The sequence below is a fragment of the Danio aesculapii genome, chromosome 23 (assembly GCF_903798145.1).
Source record: "Danio aesculapii chromosome 23, fDanAes4.1, whole genome shotgun sequence".
Lineage (NCBI taxonomy): Eukaryota > Metazoa > Chordata > Actinopteri > Cypriniformes > Danionidae > Danio > Danio aesculapii.
This window is the reverse complement of record NC_079457.1, coordinates 40,616,535-40,635,736: the sequence shown is the minus strand read 5'-3', so window position 1 is coordinate 40,635,736 and position 19,202 is coordinate 40,616,535. Positions and strand designations below refer to the sequence as shown.

The 19,202-nt window shown below is 35.4% G+C and overlaps 2 protein-coding genes and 3 non-coding genes across 5 annotated transcripts; 1 reads left to right on the top strand and 4 right to left on the bottom strand.

The window, feature by feature from the left end:
- The first annotated feature begins 214 nt into the window (after window positions 1-214).
- Window positions 215-4,935, top strand: ebp (EBP cholestenol delta-isomerase). The gene is made up of 5 exons (XM_056449940.1): window positions 215-357; window positions 473-779; window positions 3,508-3,544; window positions 3,632-3,762; window positions 4,156-4,935. Exons 2-5 carry the CDS (start codon window positions 473-475, stop codon window positions 4,377-4,379), a joined length of 699 nt encoding a protein of 232 aa, XP_056305915.1. The 5' UTR covers window positions 215-357; the 3' UTR covers window positions 4,380-4,935.
- Window positions 4,936-6,010: 1,075 nt separating this feature from the next.
- On the bottom strand, window positions 6,011-6,083 carry trnaf-gaa (transfer RNA phenylalanine (anticodon GAA)). Its single transcript has one exon. It is a non-coding gene; the product is annotated as a tRNA-Phe (tRNA).
- A 1,846-nt stretch (window positions 6,084-7,929) lies between these two features.
- trnan-guu (transfer RNA asparagine (anticodon GUU)) lies at window positions 7,930-8,003 on the bottom strand. The gene has a single exon. It is a non-coding gene; the product is annotated as a tRNA-Asn (tRNA).
- Window positions 8,004-9,211: 1,208 nt separating this feature from the next.
- On the bottom strand, window positions 9,212-9,285 carry trnan-guu (transfer RNA asparagine (anticodon GUU)). The gene has a single exon. It is a non-coding gene; the product is annotated as a tRNA-Asn (tRNA).
- Window positions 9,286-12,562: 3,277 nt separating this feature from the next.
- fkbpl (FKBP prolyl isomerase like) lies at window positions 12,563-16,213 on the bottom strand. The gene is made up of 3 exons (XM_056449315.1): window positions 16,152-16,213; window positions 15,563-15,953; window positions 12,563-13,648 (listed from the first exon to the last, which is right to left on the bottom strand). Exons 2-3 carry the CDS (start codon window positions 15,941-15,943, stop codon window positions 12,938-12,940), a joined length of 1,092 nt encoding a protein of 363 aa, XP_056305290.1. The 5' UTR covers window positions 15,944-15,953; window positions 16,152-16,213; the 3' UTR covers window positions 12,563-12,937.
- Window positions 16,214-19,202: the final 2,989 nt, after the last annotated feature.

Sequence of the window (19,202 nt, the reverse complement as noted above, 5' to 3'; positions counted from 1 at the left end):
AGTGACAACACATTTATTTCGCGAACATATTTTACTAGCATGTGCGCACTTGGCAATCACATATGACGACATGAATGTGTTCCGAGCAAACCGTCCAATTGTAAGCCGAGTAAACTTCACGAGGTGCTGTTCCTCCCCGTGTCACAAACAGTGATTGGCTAGCGTGCATCACGTGGGTTTACAGTTTGATGTGACTCGGTGGCGCGATGTTTCTGCTGTTTCATAACGCTATTTCACAGAGCAGATACTAACTTTGTTCAGTGTTGCGATATCCAGCTTCAGGAGGACAGCTGCATGCGCCTTACAAGACAATTCATTGACATCTGGGGATAATTATATTTCATAAATCATCAAAAGGTATGTGCAGGCGTATTAAGTCAATTGCATGTTACTTTCACGTTATCTGGTGCATTATAACTTCACGTTAAGAGTTATTTGTTGTGTCATAAACATGCTTTCTTTCATCCAACAGATGCCAATGGAGGCAGAAGCTGTAAATCATCCGTATTGGCCACGCAACCTGTCCATTCCCAACTATGTGGCCAATGACCGTTCGATGTCAGAGATCCTCATATTTCTCTTCTCTGTGTCCGGGATCCTGCTGTTTGCCACCTGGTGCCTGACTGGCTGTAAGGTGTCTGGAAGCAGGCTCAGTGCAGCGAGAAGGTTAGCTCTGTGCTGGTTCACCGTGTGCGGCTTCATCCATGGGGTCATTGAGGGATGGTTCTCCTTATACTACGCTATCATTCCTGAAGACCAGAGTTTCCTTTCTCAGCTGTGTAAGTGAGGTTCAAAGTCTGATTCAGTTTATCTTAAGTGTGATTTGAGATAGTAATTAGACACTTTCCTCTTAATGTCCAGTGAACATGTCACTGCGTGAGTCTTTTTCATTATAAAGGTTATAATGTGTTTCCCAGTGATGGGTTGCAGCTGAAAGGGTGTCCCTGCTTAAAACACGCTGGATAAGTTAGTGGTTCATTCTGCTGTGGCAACCCCTGATTAATGAAAGGACTAAGCCAAAAAGCAAATGAATGAATGCTATAATGCATAGCATACGAAATATAAGCACTATGTATTTGACCTCCAGAGAAATTCTGTAATGATGTCTGGTGCATTCAAGTCAATTTTGTAGGCACAAGATGGAGATTCTACTGTGGACGTTTCAGCAAAAACAGTATATTGTACTCCTACAGATTTATTTAAAGATCAATGTCAATTGTTTTTTCTTATGTGCTGTTAATTAATATTCCTAACAAAACTGTGTTAGTACCCCCAAATATGACATTTCTGCTAGTAATTATTCACCTTTGTGTCATTCCAACATCCTGAGACCTTCATTTATCTACAGAACACAAATAAAGATATTTCAGATTGAATCTGAGAGCTCCTTCATAAATTTCATGACTTTAGAAGTTCGACTGTAATCATATGAAGCTCCAAGAACACTTTTGTTTGTCAAAAAACTATAAAAACGACTGTTCGCCAGTGTCATCTCTTCATCAGGTCACCAGGATGCTAGTTTACTACATAGGTTACCTATAGTAAACGCATGGCCTGATCTGAAGTTGTGTTTTTAGTTTTTTTTTTGGCATACAAAAGTGTTCTTGGAGTTTTGTATGATTAAAGTTTAACTATCGAAGTCACATGGAATGTTTTGACAGTATATAGATAATTTTTTTTTTCTGGATTTTGAATGTCTCAGGACCATTTGCTGTCTCAGATTTTATCTAAAAAAATAGGTATGGTCTGATCATGAACGGATCACAAGTGTTTGTGTTAGTTGAAGACGAGCAAACTATTTGAATGACCTTGCATGTATTTAGGCCTTTTTACATATAAAAACTAAATGTTCACTAAAACCTGGCTGGAAATATTACATAAACATTACTTCTTTACTAAAAGGAAATAAGCATATGTAAGCATTAACTTCTTATGCACTTCTAATTCTTCTTCCATCATTTTGCATTGTTTCCAAATTGTCATTTTTCTTATAAATTTTTGAAAAAGGTTTATCTGTTCTTTTCTGTAAATCTGCTTCTGACCATGGCATGTACACACCTAAATGGCTATAAGAGACGTGTTTAAGGGATTTTATGCAGTATCCTTAATTTATTCTCTGAGGTAAGGAGAGATCTCTACTTAAGTATCATACTTGAGGGAAATGTGCTTAATGCATTATAAAGCTTAAAGCATCAGAATCAGTAGTTGGTATCGGCCGATCACCATGACAAAAGAATCGGTACTTTTTAATCGGCTACAAAAATCCTGATCAGAGCATCCCTACTAAAAAGCACAATTTGTGTTTTAAAGTTGAAGGATTTCACAATTAGAATGACTCGGGGAGAGTAATTAATAACAGAACCCTTTAAAATTTTGACTTTTTATATGAACGACTGAATGTTTTTTTTGTAAAAATCAAAAGATAACAAGACTTTTTGAATTCTAGTTCCTCATAGTTATTACATTTTGATGTCGTTCATAGGCATTCAACTTTTAAAACAAAGATCTTTCCATTGTCAGTGAAGTATATGCACACAGACTTCTCATTTCAGTCAGTCAGCCCCAGGGCTTCCGGTGAATTGTCATACCATACAAAGTCACCATGTTTAAGGTCTGATTTCTTTAAAAAAACACAGTGATCTACACTGCCTGGCTGAGGTACAATATAAAGTGGGTCTCAGACCGAACAAGAAGCACTGCATTAAATGATATTTTTCTGCCCTATCTTTAAAATATGGAAATTAATTTTACCCCAGTATTTTTAATTGAATTTCTGCGCTAGCCTATTGCTAATGATGGCATTTATTTCCTGCATTTAAATGGTCTTTCATCTTTTTTTACGCTTAAACATCCAAATGGATGCTTAAGTCTATTTAACTGATTATTAGGGCCAGACGGAATCTGCGGACGTTTTTTGCTATTTCTGCTGAGAATTTTGGTACAAATCTGCAGATTTCTGCGGAATTATTTTGGGAGTATCATAATTAAAACCTTAATCTGTGAAATAAAAAATATTTTCTTTTTAACTTATTTAGTGTTTAAATTGCAATTCCAATTAGGTTCACTTTATTTGGTAAACAAAGCAAGTCTCTCATATATTATATCTACTAAAAGACAGAAAATATTACTTTACAAACTGCATTGTACATAAATCAGATGAAAATTTTTATATTAGTCAATAATATTACTGTAATATTAAATAAAAAACTGAATAAATATTAATTTACACACATTTACTCAAGTAAATAAACAGAATTAATGAAGGGCTAAAAATCTGCAGAATTCTGCGCTCGCAGATTCCGTGTGCGCCTACTGATTATATTTGAATTACATTACATCATCAATGCTGTAAAAGAAACCATATGAAATTAAAAATAGTCACATAAACTATTCACTGGAAGTTCACCATTAGCTGAAAAACACAAGCTGTCCATATAGTCCATCGAACACATCAATATTCATATATCTGAATACCAAAAATGTATTTATTTTTTTAATCTTCTCCAGGGAAAGAATATTCCAAAGGAGACAGCAGATATGCGATGTAAGTAAAACACAAGCCTACATGTTTATGTATTGAATCTATACGTTGTATTATACCTCCTTTTATTGTTTTATTTTTCTTCTCTAGAGCGGATAATTTCACCGTCAGCATGGAGACAGTAACCGCATACATGTGGGGTCCCTTCAGCATATGGACTGTTCTGGCCTTTCTGTATAATCAGCCCTACAGATTTGTGCTGCAGCTCATCGTATCATTAGGTATATCTATTGCATAATACATACTTTATATACAAACAGTTATTTTTCAACATCATACTTCATCAAAGGGGTTGCTTCCAAAACTCTGTACAATCAAGAAGGCACTTGTTTTGAAGTCATTACTCCACAACCACAAAAAAAAAAGTTATTTAAAATGTGACATAATAATCTTATAGGAATGTGTATATTATGAATGTTGTCTTTATCATATGACATACTCTAAGTTACATCACTGTCATTCTCAAATCAAATCCTTCCCTGCGGCCTTCAAACGTAATCTTTTATCACATACTGTGTTTTTTGCACACTATTCAGTAGGCTAGCATGTCATTTTAGATACAGCCAGTGTGTTTAAATGCACAAATTCAGTCTAACGTCCAACATTACTTACAGGTCAGCTGTACGGTGCAGTCCTCTACTTCTTCACCGAGCACAGAGATGGATATATTCACAGTGAATATGGTCATCCCATCTACTTCTGGTTCTACTTTGTGTTCATGAACGTTTTGTGGATCGTTATCCCTTTCGTTCTTATTGTGGACTCATGGTTTCAGCTGTCTTCCTGTCAGTCCATGTTTGATAGATCGACACTGAAAGAGAAATCCAAAAGAAGCTAGAGCTGAAATACTCTGAACAATACTTGTGTGTGAAGATTCTAATGTAATTTTATATTGTTGTGTCGCTGGTGGGAGAAAAGGGAAAAAGGCTGAAGTGGATCGTAATACAGATATGAATATTAATTAAATGTGCGGAATCCACATTATTTTGCAATGCAGAACTAAGTGAATGTATGAGACATCCAATTCAAGTAAACGGTGAAACTGAATGCACAACAAACCAGTTTGTTTATCTGTATAATTTTAAATAATATAATAAATATATATATATATAAATAAAATATATAAGAAAATACTAGTCAAGCTGCATAGCAAGCCGGTTTCTGTTTTGTACAGCTAAAGATCAATCTTACATGCTCTAACATGAAAATTTAGGTGGATAGTACTCCAGCAGTGTTGCTTCATATTTACCTGTTTTGGATGCCTCTGTGCACTATATCGGTTCTCTACTCTCAGGTGCCTTTCTTGTTGTTATTTTTTCATTGCAAATGAATACATACAGTATGCTGTTTATGTCTGAAATGTTATTAAATAATTCTCCATCCTTTTATATCAATGTTGTCTGACCGTTCTCTTAATTGAACTCAAGTTTATAGCATTTTACACAATGATTGAGTTCCGAAGCTGCTTTAATAAAGGCCGAAACTAGAAAAAGTTAAGGTATGAGTAGTACAGCTGTCAAGCATATACATGAATATATATTCTATTTATAAATGTAGTGCAATAAGATTTGTGGCGTATTGACAAGTAAACATTTGTGTATTATTTTATAAGAAATTCTGATAACACTTTATTAATTCACATTAACTTTTATGTAGCTACATTTAAATTAAGCATTTGGTACTATGCACTTATTACATGTACATGCATTTTAATTATGCTCTTAAATTAGTTGCATATAACTACATCTTAATTTAATTTCTGTAATTACATTTGTAATTACACTGTTGACCCCTAATTCTACCCATATCACATCTTAATAGCCCCTTAAGTCTTCTACATTAAAATACTATTAATTATTTTATTTCATACTTTTAGGTCCATATCAAAAAACATCAAATCACATTCAAACATACAATACAATCATAAATATACATTTTACAACACCATTTAAAAACATACAAATATTTATTCCAATGCTTTCAATACCAAGAGTGATAATTAGTATTGCTTAGAGTGGGATCATTTAAAACATTTATAATGAACAAAATAAGTACATAGCAGTTAATGTGACTAAATAAAGTATAACTAAAATTCTTAATAAGAAACCGTCTGGTGCATGTAGATAGCAGAGTGCTTCCTTTTGGAAAAGTTGATCAAATTTTAAACGTGTATTTGCATTAAAAAAACACCAAATAATGCGCATTTTAGCACAAAGTCCTTGCTGTTTTTTATAAGACCTACATATTTACATATCTAATTTACACACACACACACACACACACACATACGTATATATATAAAACATTTTGTTAAAGGATAAATAAAAGAAATCAGTTTTACCATAGTATTCAACAATCATGTTAACATTGACATCTTTGTGGTTATGATAAACAAACAGTTAAAATATTAAAATAATAGCAAAATCATATAAATCAAAAGTAAAGGATTTATTTGCCAATCAGTCAAAATGCCGAAACCCGGGATCGAACCAGGGACCTTTAGATCTTCAGTCTAACGCTCTCCCAACTGAGCTATTTCGGCTACGAAGACCCCTACAGGACAGAAACCATAATATTGTGTCCATTAGCAAGCTAGCGGACTATACTATTCCTCAAAAACCCTCATTCATCTTCATATTCACTAGTAGACACACTATTTTAATTTCGAAACATGTATGTTTTCTACCTCACATGTCCTAATAAGCCATTGATTAGAGGACATCGCACATTTGGGGGGTGTGACTTTTTGCAGATCTGGTTTAAAAACGGCAGCCATTCAAATTCAGACAAAGGCAAACATGGCGCCAAGCATTTTTTTATGGATATATATTTTCATGCAGCTTCTTAAAGACACCACAGCATTTATTTATGGACACCGGGCTGTTGGCAGGACATTCGCTCCCCATCCCCCAAGGACTTTGTCATGTTATTGTCATTGTTTTTACATTGAGCTTCAAATTGTCCATTGAATAACAAAGACAAATGTTTATCTTTTTTCCTCGACAAAACCCTTATATCTCTTATTCTAAATACTTCTATATGCTAAAAATGGTCACAAGCAATCAACGTATACAGTGACTACATTTGTGTGTACTTATCGTCCATTTAGGCAAGGAAACAAATTAGGCATGGTACAAAATGCTCTACATGTATTGTTCTCCCATTATACCTAATATAGTTTGTGCCACCTCATACGAGTAGGCTTTGGTTAATCAAGCAGCAAAGAGAATCGGTCAACGATGCTCCTCTATCGCCCCCTTCAGGGAAAAACACGAAGAAAATGTATAGATTATGTTCTTACTTGGGTCTAACACAAGAGGTCACTATTTCACAATGTAAAAAGGAGACCTTAAAGGGGAATAGTTATTCAATTAATCTGACCACCTATCAATAATCACAATAAACAAGTGTTGATATGTATGTATGTACCATGCTCCATATTAAAAATTATATTTTGCCTGGACAGATCCATAACATTTTGGATCAATTACTAGTGTAAGTGAAACTTTGTCAGAAATGTATAGAAAGTCCTGCACAGATTATATATACTGTACATTTCAGGCCGCAACTCAGAAAGAAATTGCCTGTATATGAACGTGCTTTTAAAGAATCAGTTTGATAAGGTAGATTTGTGTGCAAACAATGCCTGAGAAATCATTCCCTGATAAGTAGGGCCAGACGGAATCTGGACATTTTTTGCTATTTCTGCTGAGAATTTTGGTAAAAATCTGCAGATTTATTTCGGGAGTATCATAACTAAAACCTTAATATATGAAATAAGAAATATCTTTGTAACTTTTATTTAATGTTTAACATGCAAATCCAATTAGATTCACTTTATTTGGTAACAAAGCAAGTCTCATATAATATATCTACTAAAAAACAGAAAATGTTACTTTACAAACTGCATTGTACATAAATCAGATGAACATTTTCATATTAGTCAATAATATTTCAGAAATTGATTAAAAAACTGAATAAATATTGATTTACACACATTAACTCAAGTAAATAAACAGAATTAATGATGGGCTAAAAATCTGAGGAATTCTGAGCGCGCAGATTTCGTTTGGGCCTACTGATAAGGTAGCAATGCAACAAGGTTGCTTGCTTGGGTGCAGACAGTGTTTTAACACATCTGGTTCCATCATCTTAAAGTCAGTGGGTACTTTTCTTTGTTAAATGCTTAAAATAATGTGTGTAATATAAGATATTTTCACACATTATTATATAATTATTCCAGAATTTAATTGTAGCCTATAATTGCTAATGAAACAGATAATCGCAGACATTCACAGAACACAGGTTTTATTCTGAATGGGAAGAAAGGAGCATAAAACATTCATACTAATCACTAAAAGTGATTGACAAAAAAAAGAAAAGGCAGCCGTCCCTGGGTGGGCTCGAACCACCAACCTTTCGGTTAACAGCCGAACGCGCTAACCGATTGCGCCACAGAGACCTGGTGGTCAAAGCCCGTGGTGTATTCCTTAAGTAGAAACAGGTTTTCTGTCAAGAACGTTAAATCAGTGTTTCCCAACCTTGTTCCTGGAGGCACACCAACAGTACTCATTTTCAGCCTCTTTCTAATCAAACACACCAAACACACAACATAAGACACTCCAAAACCTGAAGCTAATGGGTCAGGTAAGGGAGAAAATATGTAGCCTTGGTGTGCCTCAAGGAACAGGGTTTGGGAAACACTGGTCTAAATTATGCACATATCATACATTATGAAGACTGACAAAAGCCATTTTTAGGTTAACAAAATATTTTTACAAAGAGGTTTCCATAAATATTCACATGATCACTGTCAGTGTATAGCATTTGAAATCATGATTCCAAATTCTTCCATTACCTAATATAAAATACCTTGGATCATGTTTTTAGTTTACGTTTTTATCTTTCTCAAAGTCTAGCTGCTGCTTTTAACATTTTTTTTACCAATAATTGCAGTTTATTAGCCATATCTTTGCCTTATAAATATAAAAATATAATATATAAAAAAAATTACAAGCCATTTTAATTTTATAATTTTGTGGATAAAACAATCAATATTTAATTATTAAAAATCCCAAATGAATATATTACAGTAGTTGTAGTTACACCTTATCGACAGTGGATGTCGCTATTTAATAAAGCATAAGAAGTAAAATAACAAGTAGAATAGTAAATGTGTAATAACGCTATAATAACATTTTTAGAATTCCTATTTTTAGAATAGAATTCTAGATTTTTAGAATTTTAGAATAGAATTCCTAGCTAAATATTTTGAAATCCCTGGACGTCAAGTGTGTGAGGCTTAATGCAAGTTTAAAAACCACAAGTTGCTGACCAATTTACACTATAAACTTGTAAGGGTGGGGTGCGTTTTGTATATAAAGTTAGCATTTTACTTGGATTTTGCTTTCAGTGTTTGTTTGGTTCAGCATGAACTGAAAATCAGTATTATTTACAAAAAATAAACACACTATTAGACAGGGAGTAAGCGAATTAATTGTAGACGTTGTTGATGCTTTAAGTGTACAGCACAGACAGTTCATTAGTGGACCATTGTAAGGCACAAGAAATGTATGAATGCGTGTGGATAAAAAGAGTTTTGCTGTGTCAATTTAACATGTATATCACTGAAAGCAAAAGAATAAAAATAAGATTAAAAGAAAAGCTTAACGTCCCTGGGTGGGCTCGAACCACCAACCTTTCGGTTAACAGCCGAACGCGCTAACCGATTGCGCCACAGAGACCTGTATCTCCATGTTGAATGATTCTTCTATATGTACAGCTAGTCCATACATCACTCCTATAATTTTTTTTTAATAAATATACCTTGCATTAATACACACCATTTGATTCTAGCAGATTGCAGACAGCTTTCCAGGTTAATTCAAACAGATATTTGTTGGACAATGTAAATTGTTAACATTTATTTTATGCCTTCAGTGATAACTTGCTTGCACTCCAAGCACACCACCTTTGGAAATACACATAAATGTAATACACATAAATATCAGTAACATATATATCCTATTATCAACAAACAAACAACAATTATTGTTACTTGACATTATTATATAAGCAGGTTCCAGTTTGGTTATTTTTTTTGCTTCTTGAAACAATCACGCCGAATTATACTTGTAATCTTATCAAGTAACTAACATTAAATGTAGTTAAATACATGAGTTATGACCAATACTTGAGGATCACGTGGGGTCTGTCGTTAGCCTGACTTAAGTTAGGCCTATGTCAAAAAGCGGTCCATCTCTCTAGTTTTTGTCGGAAAATTCCGCATATAAAAGATTATATATATATATATATATATATATATATATATGCGACTTAGTGTAACGTTATCTTACAATTAAAAAGTGGAAACCAAGTAAAAATAAAATCTTACACAAAATTAACGAGTGTAACAAAACAAGGACAAAACACTTGACAAGCTAAACTCATCAAATGGCGTCAGGGTGATGGTGGAATACCTGGTCGTCGATCTGTCGACAACGGCATCTGGAAAACCTGTTAGAAAACAGTTATTTCACAATTCCCTTGAGACATTTTCGTTTTGGGTGTTACGGCAGATAAATTGCCTAGCGTTACATTTCGTTTTAAAAATAACCTTACGCGAAATGCACTATGCACACGACATGGATTGGTGGATTCTTGTTGGCTATGGTTAGTAAATAAATTGACTTCGATTGAAAAGTTTACTGGCCGGGCTGAGAAGCCATTACACTTAATTCCTATTAATGACATTCAACGACATTGCTCTGTTATTACTTTTTTAGGTCGCATCCGTGGGATCATGAAAACATTTTGTAAAGTGAGTTTAATGTTAGCCAAATTTACAATTTTCAGACGACATCATTATCAAGAACTCGAATCGCTTTGTTGTTGTTTTAAAGTTAAAGTATTTCAATCTTACCTTAAAAAAGTTCTACCTTGTGAACGGTTTGCAAACAGGATTGAGTCTCCTTATTAACCAAAATGTGAATGCACTGCAGCAAGGAGGCCTCGTTTGATTGGTCGCCACCACGTGAAAATCGTGATGTCATTGGCTACACAATTAAACTATTAAAATACTTTTAACCATAGTCAAAACACTTATCAGCCTTGTGTTACTTACATAAATTAATATTTTTTTTCCCAATTCATTTTTATTATATTTTAACATGTACATACACATTTCCATGTGTCAGATCCAACACAAACCAATAAACAAACAAATGAACAAACAATACAAAAGGCTTCTCAGTATTTTACATCAGGATCTACAATATCACATCTATTGCTAATCTTCTAGGAAAACATTTCCAAATCCACCACCTTTTAAAAACAGCGTAAAAGGTCCCCAAACTCTATCAAAATTATGTATTTATTTCTTATCATATATGTTATTTTTTCCATTGTTATGTTTGTTACCATCTCTTTCAGCCAACAGCCTATAGTTGGTGCACATATACTTTTCCAATTTAAAGAAATAAGCCGTTTCGCTTGTAGAATACATATATTCATAAATATATGCTCCGTCTTTTTTAACTTGATCTCCTTGGGATATAAATGAAATAAAAAAATTAAAGGAGACATTGGTATATTAACCTCAAGAATATTTTCTATAATTTCTTTCACATCCTTTCCAAAAGTTCTGTTTTCCTTTACATTCCCATATACAGTGATACAATAGTGATACAATGTTCCTTTATGGTCCCAGCATCTCAAGCAAGCATCTGGAATATTTTGATTATATTTATGCAATAAAACTGGAGTTATGTAAATCCTCATTAACCATTTATATTGTTACAGTTTCAGACGAGTGTTCATTGTTAGTGATTGAGCTTCCTCGCATGTCTTCATCCAGCCCTCTGTAGAAATATCCTCCTCAAGATCTATTCTCCAAGCTTCCAATTTACAATTTGAAGATCCCCCTGATCCTGACACCAGCATCTTATGCATAATGTATAATGCAGAATTTAAACCTTCACAGTCTTTTATTATTACTTTTTCCAAAATAGACAATGATGGCATATCTAGAGAATTATTTTGTGATTTGAGGATAAAATCTCTTATTTGTAAATACTTAAAGAAATGTTTTGCAGGAATATTGTATTTACTAACAATTTCCTCAAATGACATTAGAATATTGTTAACATATAAGTCTGCTATCTTTCGAACTCCCTTCTCTGCCCATATCTTGAATCCTGCATCTAACGTACCTGGTTTAAATTTTTTATTGCCCCAAATTGGACTGAAACAAGATAAAGGATTGCAGACACTTAAATATTTTTTTTCATGTCAAACCACTTGGAAATCATATTTATAACTTTGGGATTGGAAACAATTTTTTAAAGATCTTTAAATTCTGCTGAATATAAATACAAGTTTAAAGGTAGACCAGACTTAATGCCAACTGATTCTATCTCCACCCAAGATGGGCAGTCCTGAGATAAAAAATAAAACATTATTGTTCTAAGTTGCACAGACCAATAATAGCAATGCAAATTAGGACATTGTAGACCTCCTCTATTGTATGGCAAATACAGGAGTGTTAGACGGAGTCTGGAACGTTTGTTATTCCAAATGAATTTAGTAAACATTTTTTTAAGTCTTTGAAATACATTTTAGGGGGAGGCAGAGGAATATTCTGGAATAAATATAAAAATATGGGTAAAATATAAATTTTTAAAATATTTATTCGACCAATTTAAGATTTGGATAAGGGCATCCATCTTTCTATTGAACTACTAACAATTTCAAGAAGTGGATCACAATTTTCTGGCAAAACATTCTCTAGTTTTGGTACAATTTTTATACCCAAGTATGTAAAACAATCGACAATATTAAAGGTTGCAGCACACTTATTAGGTTGTTGTCTGTCACTCTCATTTAAATATAGAATAGAACTTTTAGAATTATTAATTTTGTAACCAGATATTTTTCCAAATGTACTGATGTAAATGAACATTTTTATTCTCAATTAAAAAAAATAGACGTTTATAAATAACATTGTTTATTACTCATTTATGCAATATTGAGCAACACAGATTTTGACCATTTTCAACAGCAGTTATAAATGCAGAATAAAAAAATCATGTTTTAGAACAAAACATTAAAGCGATATCCTCTTATTTTACAAAAATAAAATAAACATTTAGTGGTACATTCAGCAAATGTCCTAATAGCCTTGTGATTTCACACAGCTTTCAAGTTTATACAGATCTATGCATTAACAAATCACAACATTAAACATTGAAGATAGTACATACTACCCATACAGTAAACATACTTAGGCATTAAAATCTGAAATTGGACTACAAGTAAAGACCAAAAACATTACTTATGGGCACTTTACAGGAATCAGTTTCACAATATTATTTATTAAATAATTCTTTGAAGTAATTCCTAGTTAAACATCTTGCTCAGCCTTTGACCAAGTTTACTGTCTAGGTCTTTTAACTTCGAGTTCACTTGTTTCAGAGCAGTGCGAGCTGAAGCAGAATCAGGTTGGAGTTCTAGAATTTTTCCAAAGGCCATGCGGGATTCCTCCAGTTCGCCAAGCTGCAGGCACGCTTGTCCACGCCGGTACCATGCCTTAGTGCTCTTTGGGTTCAACTCTGTGGCCTTAATACTGCTGTCTTTGGATTTACCGAGCTGCCCTAACTTAAGTTGGCATAGAGAGAGATTACAGTGAAGTTCTGCTTTTACAGTTTTGTACTCCTCCTCATTTGGAGTGGTGGAGTCATTTGGACTTTCTGCACCTTCGTCTTCATCCTCATCTTCGTCTTCTTTTTCTTCATCTTCTTTAGGCGTCTCGTCCACTGGTTTTCCTCTTGTCTGAACGTGTAAAGTTATTGCCAGTTTTACAGCTCTGCAGTAACAGTCTGCCGCACCCCAGATATCTCCTGTTCCAAACCGCAGACCACCTCCCTGTTTGTAAGACAGAACCCAAGCCCACTTCTCTCCAGCTGTCATCTGCCAAGACTCTTGCCCCGGGGTTAAAGAATGAAGCTCCAGTGTAAAGCAGTCGGTCTGAGATGATGCTTGCGATGTTGTATTTTTAGTCTGGGTACCATCAACATCACAGCAAGCTGCATTCCAGGCACTTACTGTGAACTGCAATTAAAAAATAAAGTTTATAAATGATTAATAGAATCATATTTTCCCTTGATATCGTTATATACATTTGTAAATATATTAAACATGGCAGATTTACTGTGAGTTACAATACTATATATAAGAAAATGTTTAATTATTAAAGTAATAGTGCAAACAAAATCAAAGATTTTCTGATTACTCCTACCCAGGCCACCCAAAAGATAAACATTTTTAGGATTTTTCTCCATCAACTGCATTTTTATGGTGCCTATTAAGTCAAATTCAAAGTAATCCAAGTGACAAATAAGATAACAAATAATCTGTTAATTTCTGAAGTAAACAAATATAATTACATTTTTTTGCATGAAATGTGGATTTTGGACCATAAACAATGAGCTTAGTAAAGTCCTTCAAATCTTAAATTCTCTTCAGCTGAAGCAAGAAAGTCATACACATCTTGGACAACCTGGAGCTGAGTAAATAGTTTTTGGGCAAACTCTTCCATTACTAATCCAGAATTAGACTGTTTCTGCTGCAAGACGATCTGCTGCAGTTCAAACTGAGCATCAGAATGGGGATGAAAGGTGATTTAAGTGACTTTGTGGCTAAGAACAGAAAACTGAAGCTACAGTTTGGCACAGAGTGGCACACTTTGGGCCCATTAGTACCAACTGAACATTGTGTCAATACCACAGACAACATGAGTAATGCTGCTGACCATGTCCATCCCTTTAACGACACAGTGTCTCCATCTTCTAATGGCTACTTACAGCAGGATAATGCGCATGTCATAAAGGGTGAACCATTTCAGACTGGTTTCTTGAACATGACAATGAGTTCACTGTACTCAAATGGCCTCCACAGTCACAAGACTCAATCCAATAGAGCACCTTCGGGATGTGGGGGAATGGGAGATTCGCATCATGAATGTGCAGACGACAAATCTGCAGCAACTGCAAGATGCTGTCATGTCAATATGGAGCAAAATCTGAGGAATATTTTAAGTACCTTGTTGAATTTAGGCCACAAAGGATTAAGGCAGTTCTGAAGGTAAAAAGGAGGTCCAACCTGGTATTAGTAAAGTGTACCTAAAAAGTGGCCGGTAAGTGTATTACTATTCAAATCTGCACTTTTTGAGACGATACATTTCAAATTAGTTGCAGATATGCATAAAATATAAATGTTTAGGTATTCTAAAAGTGTAGAAAAACTTGTTGCTCAATCATCTACGTTGCTGAAGTTTCTTTTGCTGTGCTTTGCTCAACGTTTGCGACTCTGCAATTAGTTGAATGTTGTGCACAGCATCATGGGCCATGCAGTTTGTCAGCTTGAACTCTGCTAATAAACATGTTTTTAAAAAATTCAACAGCTTAATTGAACATTATGTCTTTAAAGGATTATTATCACTCATTAAACAAATACACTGTGCTGAAAAAAAAACAGCTGAAACCAGCCTAAGCTGATTGGCTGGTTTTAGCTGGTTGACCAGCCTGGTTTTAGAGGGGTTTTGGCCTTTTCCTGACTGGTTTCCAGCCATTTCCAGCCTGGTCTTATCTGGTCAGGCTGGAAAATGACCCGCCAAAACCAGCTAAAACCACCTTGACCAGCCTGGTTTAAGCTGGATCTGGTAAGGCTTGTCAAGCTGGTTTTAGCTGGTCATCTTCCAGCCTGACCAGCTAAGATCAGGCTGGAAATAGCTAGAAACCAGCCTGGAAATGGCCAAAACCTCTCTAAAACCAGGCTGGTAAACCAGCTAAAACCAGCTAACCAGCCTGGTTGGTTTAAGCAGTTTCTTTCAGCAGGGCATTGTTTATAATAAATGAAGAAATGTAATAAAAAATTGGCAGTCAGTTTTTATTTCAGGGAGACTTTAACAATTAATTCATAGTTAAATAATGCTTCAGTACGTCCATATTTTAGTAGTGTTCTTACCTCACACATCTCTCCAGCCCTCATGCCCTCCAAGCAGCCCTCAGTAATGTCACACTGGCCCTCTCCCATGCGCAACACCAGCCACTCATCCAGAGGAACCTGCAGCACAGACTCCTGCGAGCGGAGATATGAGGTAACGTGCTCGCTACAGTTAACACTAGCTGTTGATTCTTGCTCTGGAGAAGTAGTAGGCAGTGTGTTTTCCTCCGCAACCGTCTTTCTCCGCACCTTGACTTTACACAGAGAGCCCATCATAGGCGTAATGTCTCCTCGACTTCTTTCTCCAAGTCGCTTTCGACGCACTTCCCACAGACCACCGGGACACACCGAGATCCAGGAGGTCTCACCGGGAACACGACCAGGCACTTGGACTGTCGCCATGAGAAAATAACTGAATTTTATGGAACAAAAGAAACGAAAGACATTAAATCCAGACTATATAGGTGGTGGCAATCGTGAGACCTGTTAAGCACTGTGATAAAAAGTGTTTATTGAAATCCTGGCGCTTCAACAGCTTCAAAATGCACAAGTGTTAAAGCAGAAAACGTCTTTAATGACATATGACATATTACTGAACGCGTGTACCTACTTTAGTGTTCGTTGTTTCTGTCAGTCTCTTCTTCCACAGTAATTTTCACACAGTGGATCTGCTCCATCGCCCTCTACAGGTGCGGCATGTTCTGAGTGTTAATTGTGTTCTGGTTTGTCGGCTGCACAGCCATGATGCAAATCTCCCGTTCCACCATATCCCAAAGGTGCTCTATATCAGTGTTTCCCAGCCTTGTTCCTGGAGGCACACCAACAGTACATATTTTGGATGTTTCCCTTTTCTGACCCATTAACTTCAGGTGTTGGAGTCTCTCCTGATGTTATGATAAGTTGATTCAGGTGTGTTTGATTAGGGAGCGGTTGAAAATGTGTACTGTTGGTGTGCCTTCAGGAACAGGGTTGGGAAACACTGCTCTATATGTTTGTAAACATTCAGGATGCGCACGCAGGGTGGTGGCATAAAGAAACCGGGAGCGCTAGCATTTACAGCGAGGGAATGACATCCGATGTGGTACAGAGTTTGTTGTTGTCTTACAAATAAGATATATCGATTACACATTATATATATTATTTACATAATGCTATAACATTCTATTATATTAATATTATAACTGCTATAATATTATAACAGCTCGTCACCCAGTGATAAGCACAGTGATTGGCAAAATTAACTTTAAAATGAGCGGCGTTCATCTGACAGGTCCATTTGCGATACCATCCTCCCAATGAATATTGGATAAGACGAAATGACCAAGCATCCAGCCCCAAATATACAAACTTATTAAAGCTCCAAGTGATTTTACAGGAGAGAAGTTAAAGATCTACAAGTCTTTGGATGCCAACAATGTGTTCTGTGTGGTCATGTGCAAAAAATAATGCTCCAGGATGACCAGATGGTCAACACTATGTAGAGCTAAAACCCGAGGTTCTGTCTAGCCAAAGACAAGGAAAGAAGACAGAGTTAACGTTATACAAGGCCTGGGTAAATAATCACCAACACGCAAAACGACAGCATTCTGACAGATATTTAATATTCGCACATTCAGACTTTCTCCCTAATAATATAATTTCATAAAAGTATTATTTGCAAACTATAAATAGCGAAATCATATTAGCAGCCAATGACTATCAAAGTACAACATTGTTTACAGTCAAATAAACAGTGTTAATGTTGTTTTCAAGTCACACTTGCAGGTTATTTCAGACCGAATATTCAAAGTGCCGTGGTAAACAATATAGAGAGTGTCACAAGTTGTCACTGAATGAATGTGTGAATATGAAACCAAGTTTACCTTAATATCTTACACTTTCACGTTTCATTCTGAGCATTCAGTGTCTGTAGGTTGGTAATTGGTCTATTGGATTGAGATCTGGATACTGTGGAGGCCATTTGAGAACAGTGAACTCAATGTCATGTTCAAGAAACCAGTCTGAGTTGATTCACACTTTGACATGGTGCGTTATCCTGCTGGAAGTAGCCATCAGAAGATAAGTACACTGTGGTCATAAAGGAATGACATGGTCAGCAACAATATCCAGGTAGGCTGTGATGTTGACATGATGCTCAATTGGTACTAACAGGCTCAAAATATGCCAAGAAAATATCCCCCACACCCTTATACCACCACCAGCGGCCTGAACCATTGATGCAAGACAGGATGGATCCATGCTTTCATGTTGTTGACACCAAATTTCTGACCCTACCATCCGAATGTCACACAGAAATCGAGACTCATCAGACCAGGCAACGTTTTTCCAATCTGTGTGAATTGTAGTTTCAGTTTCCTGTTCTTGGCTGATAGCACCTGGTTTGGTCTTCTGCTGTTGTAGCCTATCTACCTCAAGGTTTGATGTGTTGTGCGTTCAGAGATGATCTGTATACCTTGGTTGTAACGAGTGTTTATTTGAGTTACTGTTGCCTTTCTATCAGCTCAAACCAGTCTGGCCAATCTCCCCTGACCTCTGGCATCAACAAGGCATTTGCGCTCATAGAACTGCTGCTCTCTGGATATTTTCTCTTTATCGGACCATTCTCTGTAAACCCTAGAGATGGTTGTGCGTGAAATCCCAGTAGATCAGCAGTTTCTGAAATACTTAGACCAGCCAGTCTGTCACCAACAACCATGCCACATTCAAAATCACTTATATCACCTTTCTTCCCCATTCTGAGTCTTGGTTTGAACTGCAGATAAGAAGTTTTGTAAAATTCCTACTGTTTACCAAACTCAATTTTAATTAGTAATGTGCATTTCTAAGCACATAACTAGACAACTTTAAATTCTATTTTATTTAGATTTTTTGAATCCTCAATTTTCAAATAGGTGTTTCGGGCAAATATTGTTCCATACTAACAAATTTTACATCAATGGAAAGCTTATTTATTCCAATCCAAAATCAAACAAAAAGTGCTCAGGGGTAGCTTCATTAATTTGTCGGTGCTCTTTGGGTAAAGGATTCATCACAACAAACAGCAAAAGTAAGTCCAAGGCACTTTTTTCGAGTGCCTTGGACTTACTTTTGCTGTTTATGCTTATTTATTCATTAATTTTCTTTTCGGCTTAGTCCCTTCATTAATCAGGGGTTGCCACAGAGGAATGAACTGCCAACTTATCCAGCACATGTTTTACACAACGGATGCCCTTCCAGCAGCAGCCCAACACTGGAAAAGCTTATAAATTCTACTTCCAAATTATTTATGAATTTCAATAAATAAAATTACACTTAAGACTGGTTTTGTTGTCCAGGTTCACACATTAGGCGAAACCTGCAAAAACAATAAATAAATAAATAAGCAATTATATAAATAAATGAGTAAACAAATCCATAAATTACTGCATAAATAAAATAATAAATAAATATGCAAATAAATAAATAAATGTATATGAAAATCCACAAATTCCGATATAAATAAATAAATAAATAAATAAATAAATAAATAAATAAATAAATAAATAAATAAATAAATAATAGTGCAGGCAGGTAAATCATCAGAAGCCAGTCAAAAATCGATCAACCAATGATGGCATATAGACCGCCTTCTGCTGATTGACAGACACCCTCTCATTAGCATGTTGACCTGAAGAAAAGTAAA

Excerpts from the sequence above, each read along its gene's own strand:
- ebp (XM_056449940.1), top strand. The coding sequence starts at position 473 with ATGCCAATGGAGGCAGAAGCTGTAAATCATCCGTATTGGCCACGCAAC. Across the intron at positions 780-3,507 it reads GAGTTTCCTTTCTCAGCTGT|GGAAAGAATATTCCAAAGGA; the intron begins GTAAGTGAGGTT and ends AATCTTCTCCAG. Across the intron at positions 3,763-4,155 it reads GCAGCTCATCGTATCATTAG|GTCAGCTGTACGGTGCAGTC; the intron begins GTATATCTATTG and ends CATTACTTACAG.
- fkbpl (XM_056449315.1), bottom strand. The coding sequence starts at position 15,943 with ATGGCGACAGTCCAAGTGCCTGGTCGTGTTCCCGGTGAGACCTCCTGG. Across the intron at positions 13,649-15,562 it reads GGGCTGGAGAGATGTGTGAG|TTCACAGTAAGTGCCTGGAA; the intron begins GTAAGAACACTA and ends TTTTAATTGCAG.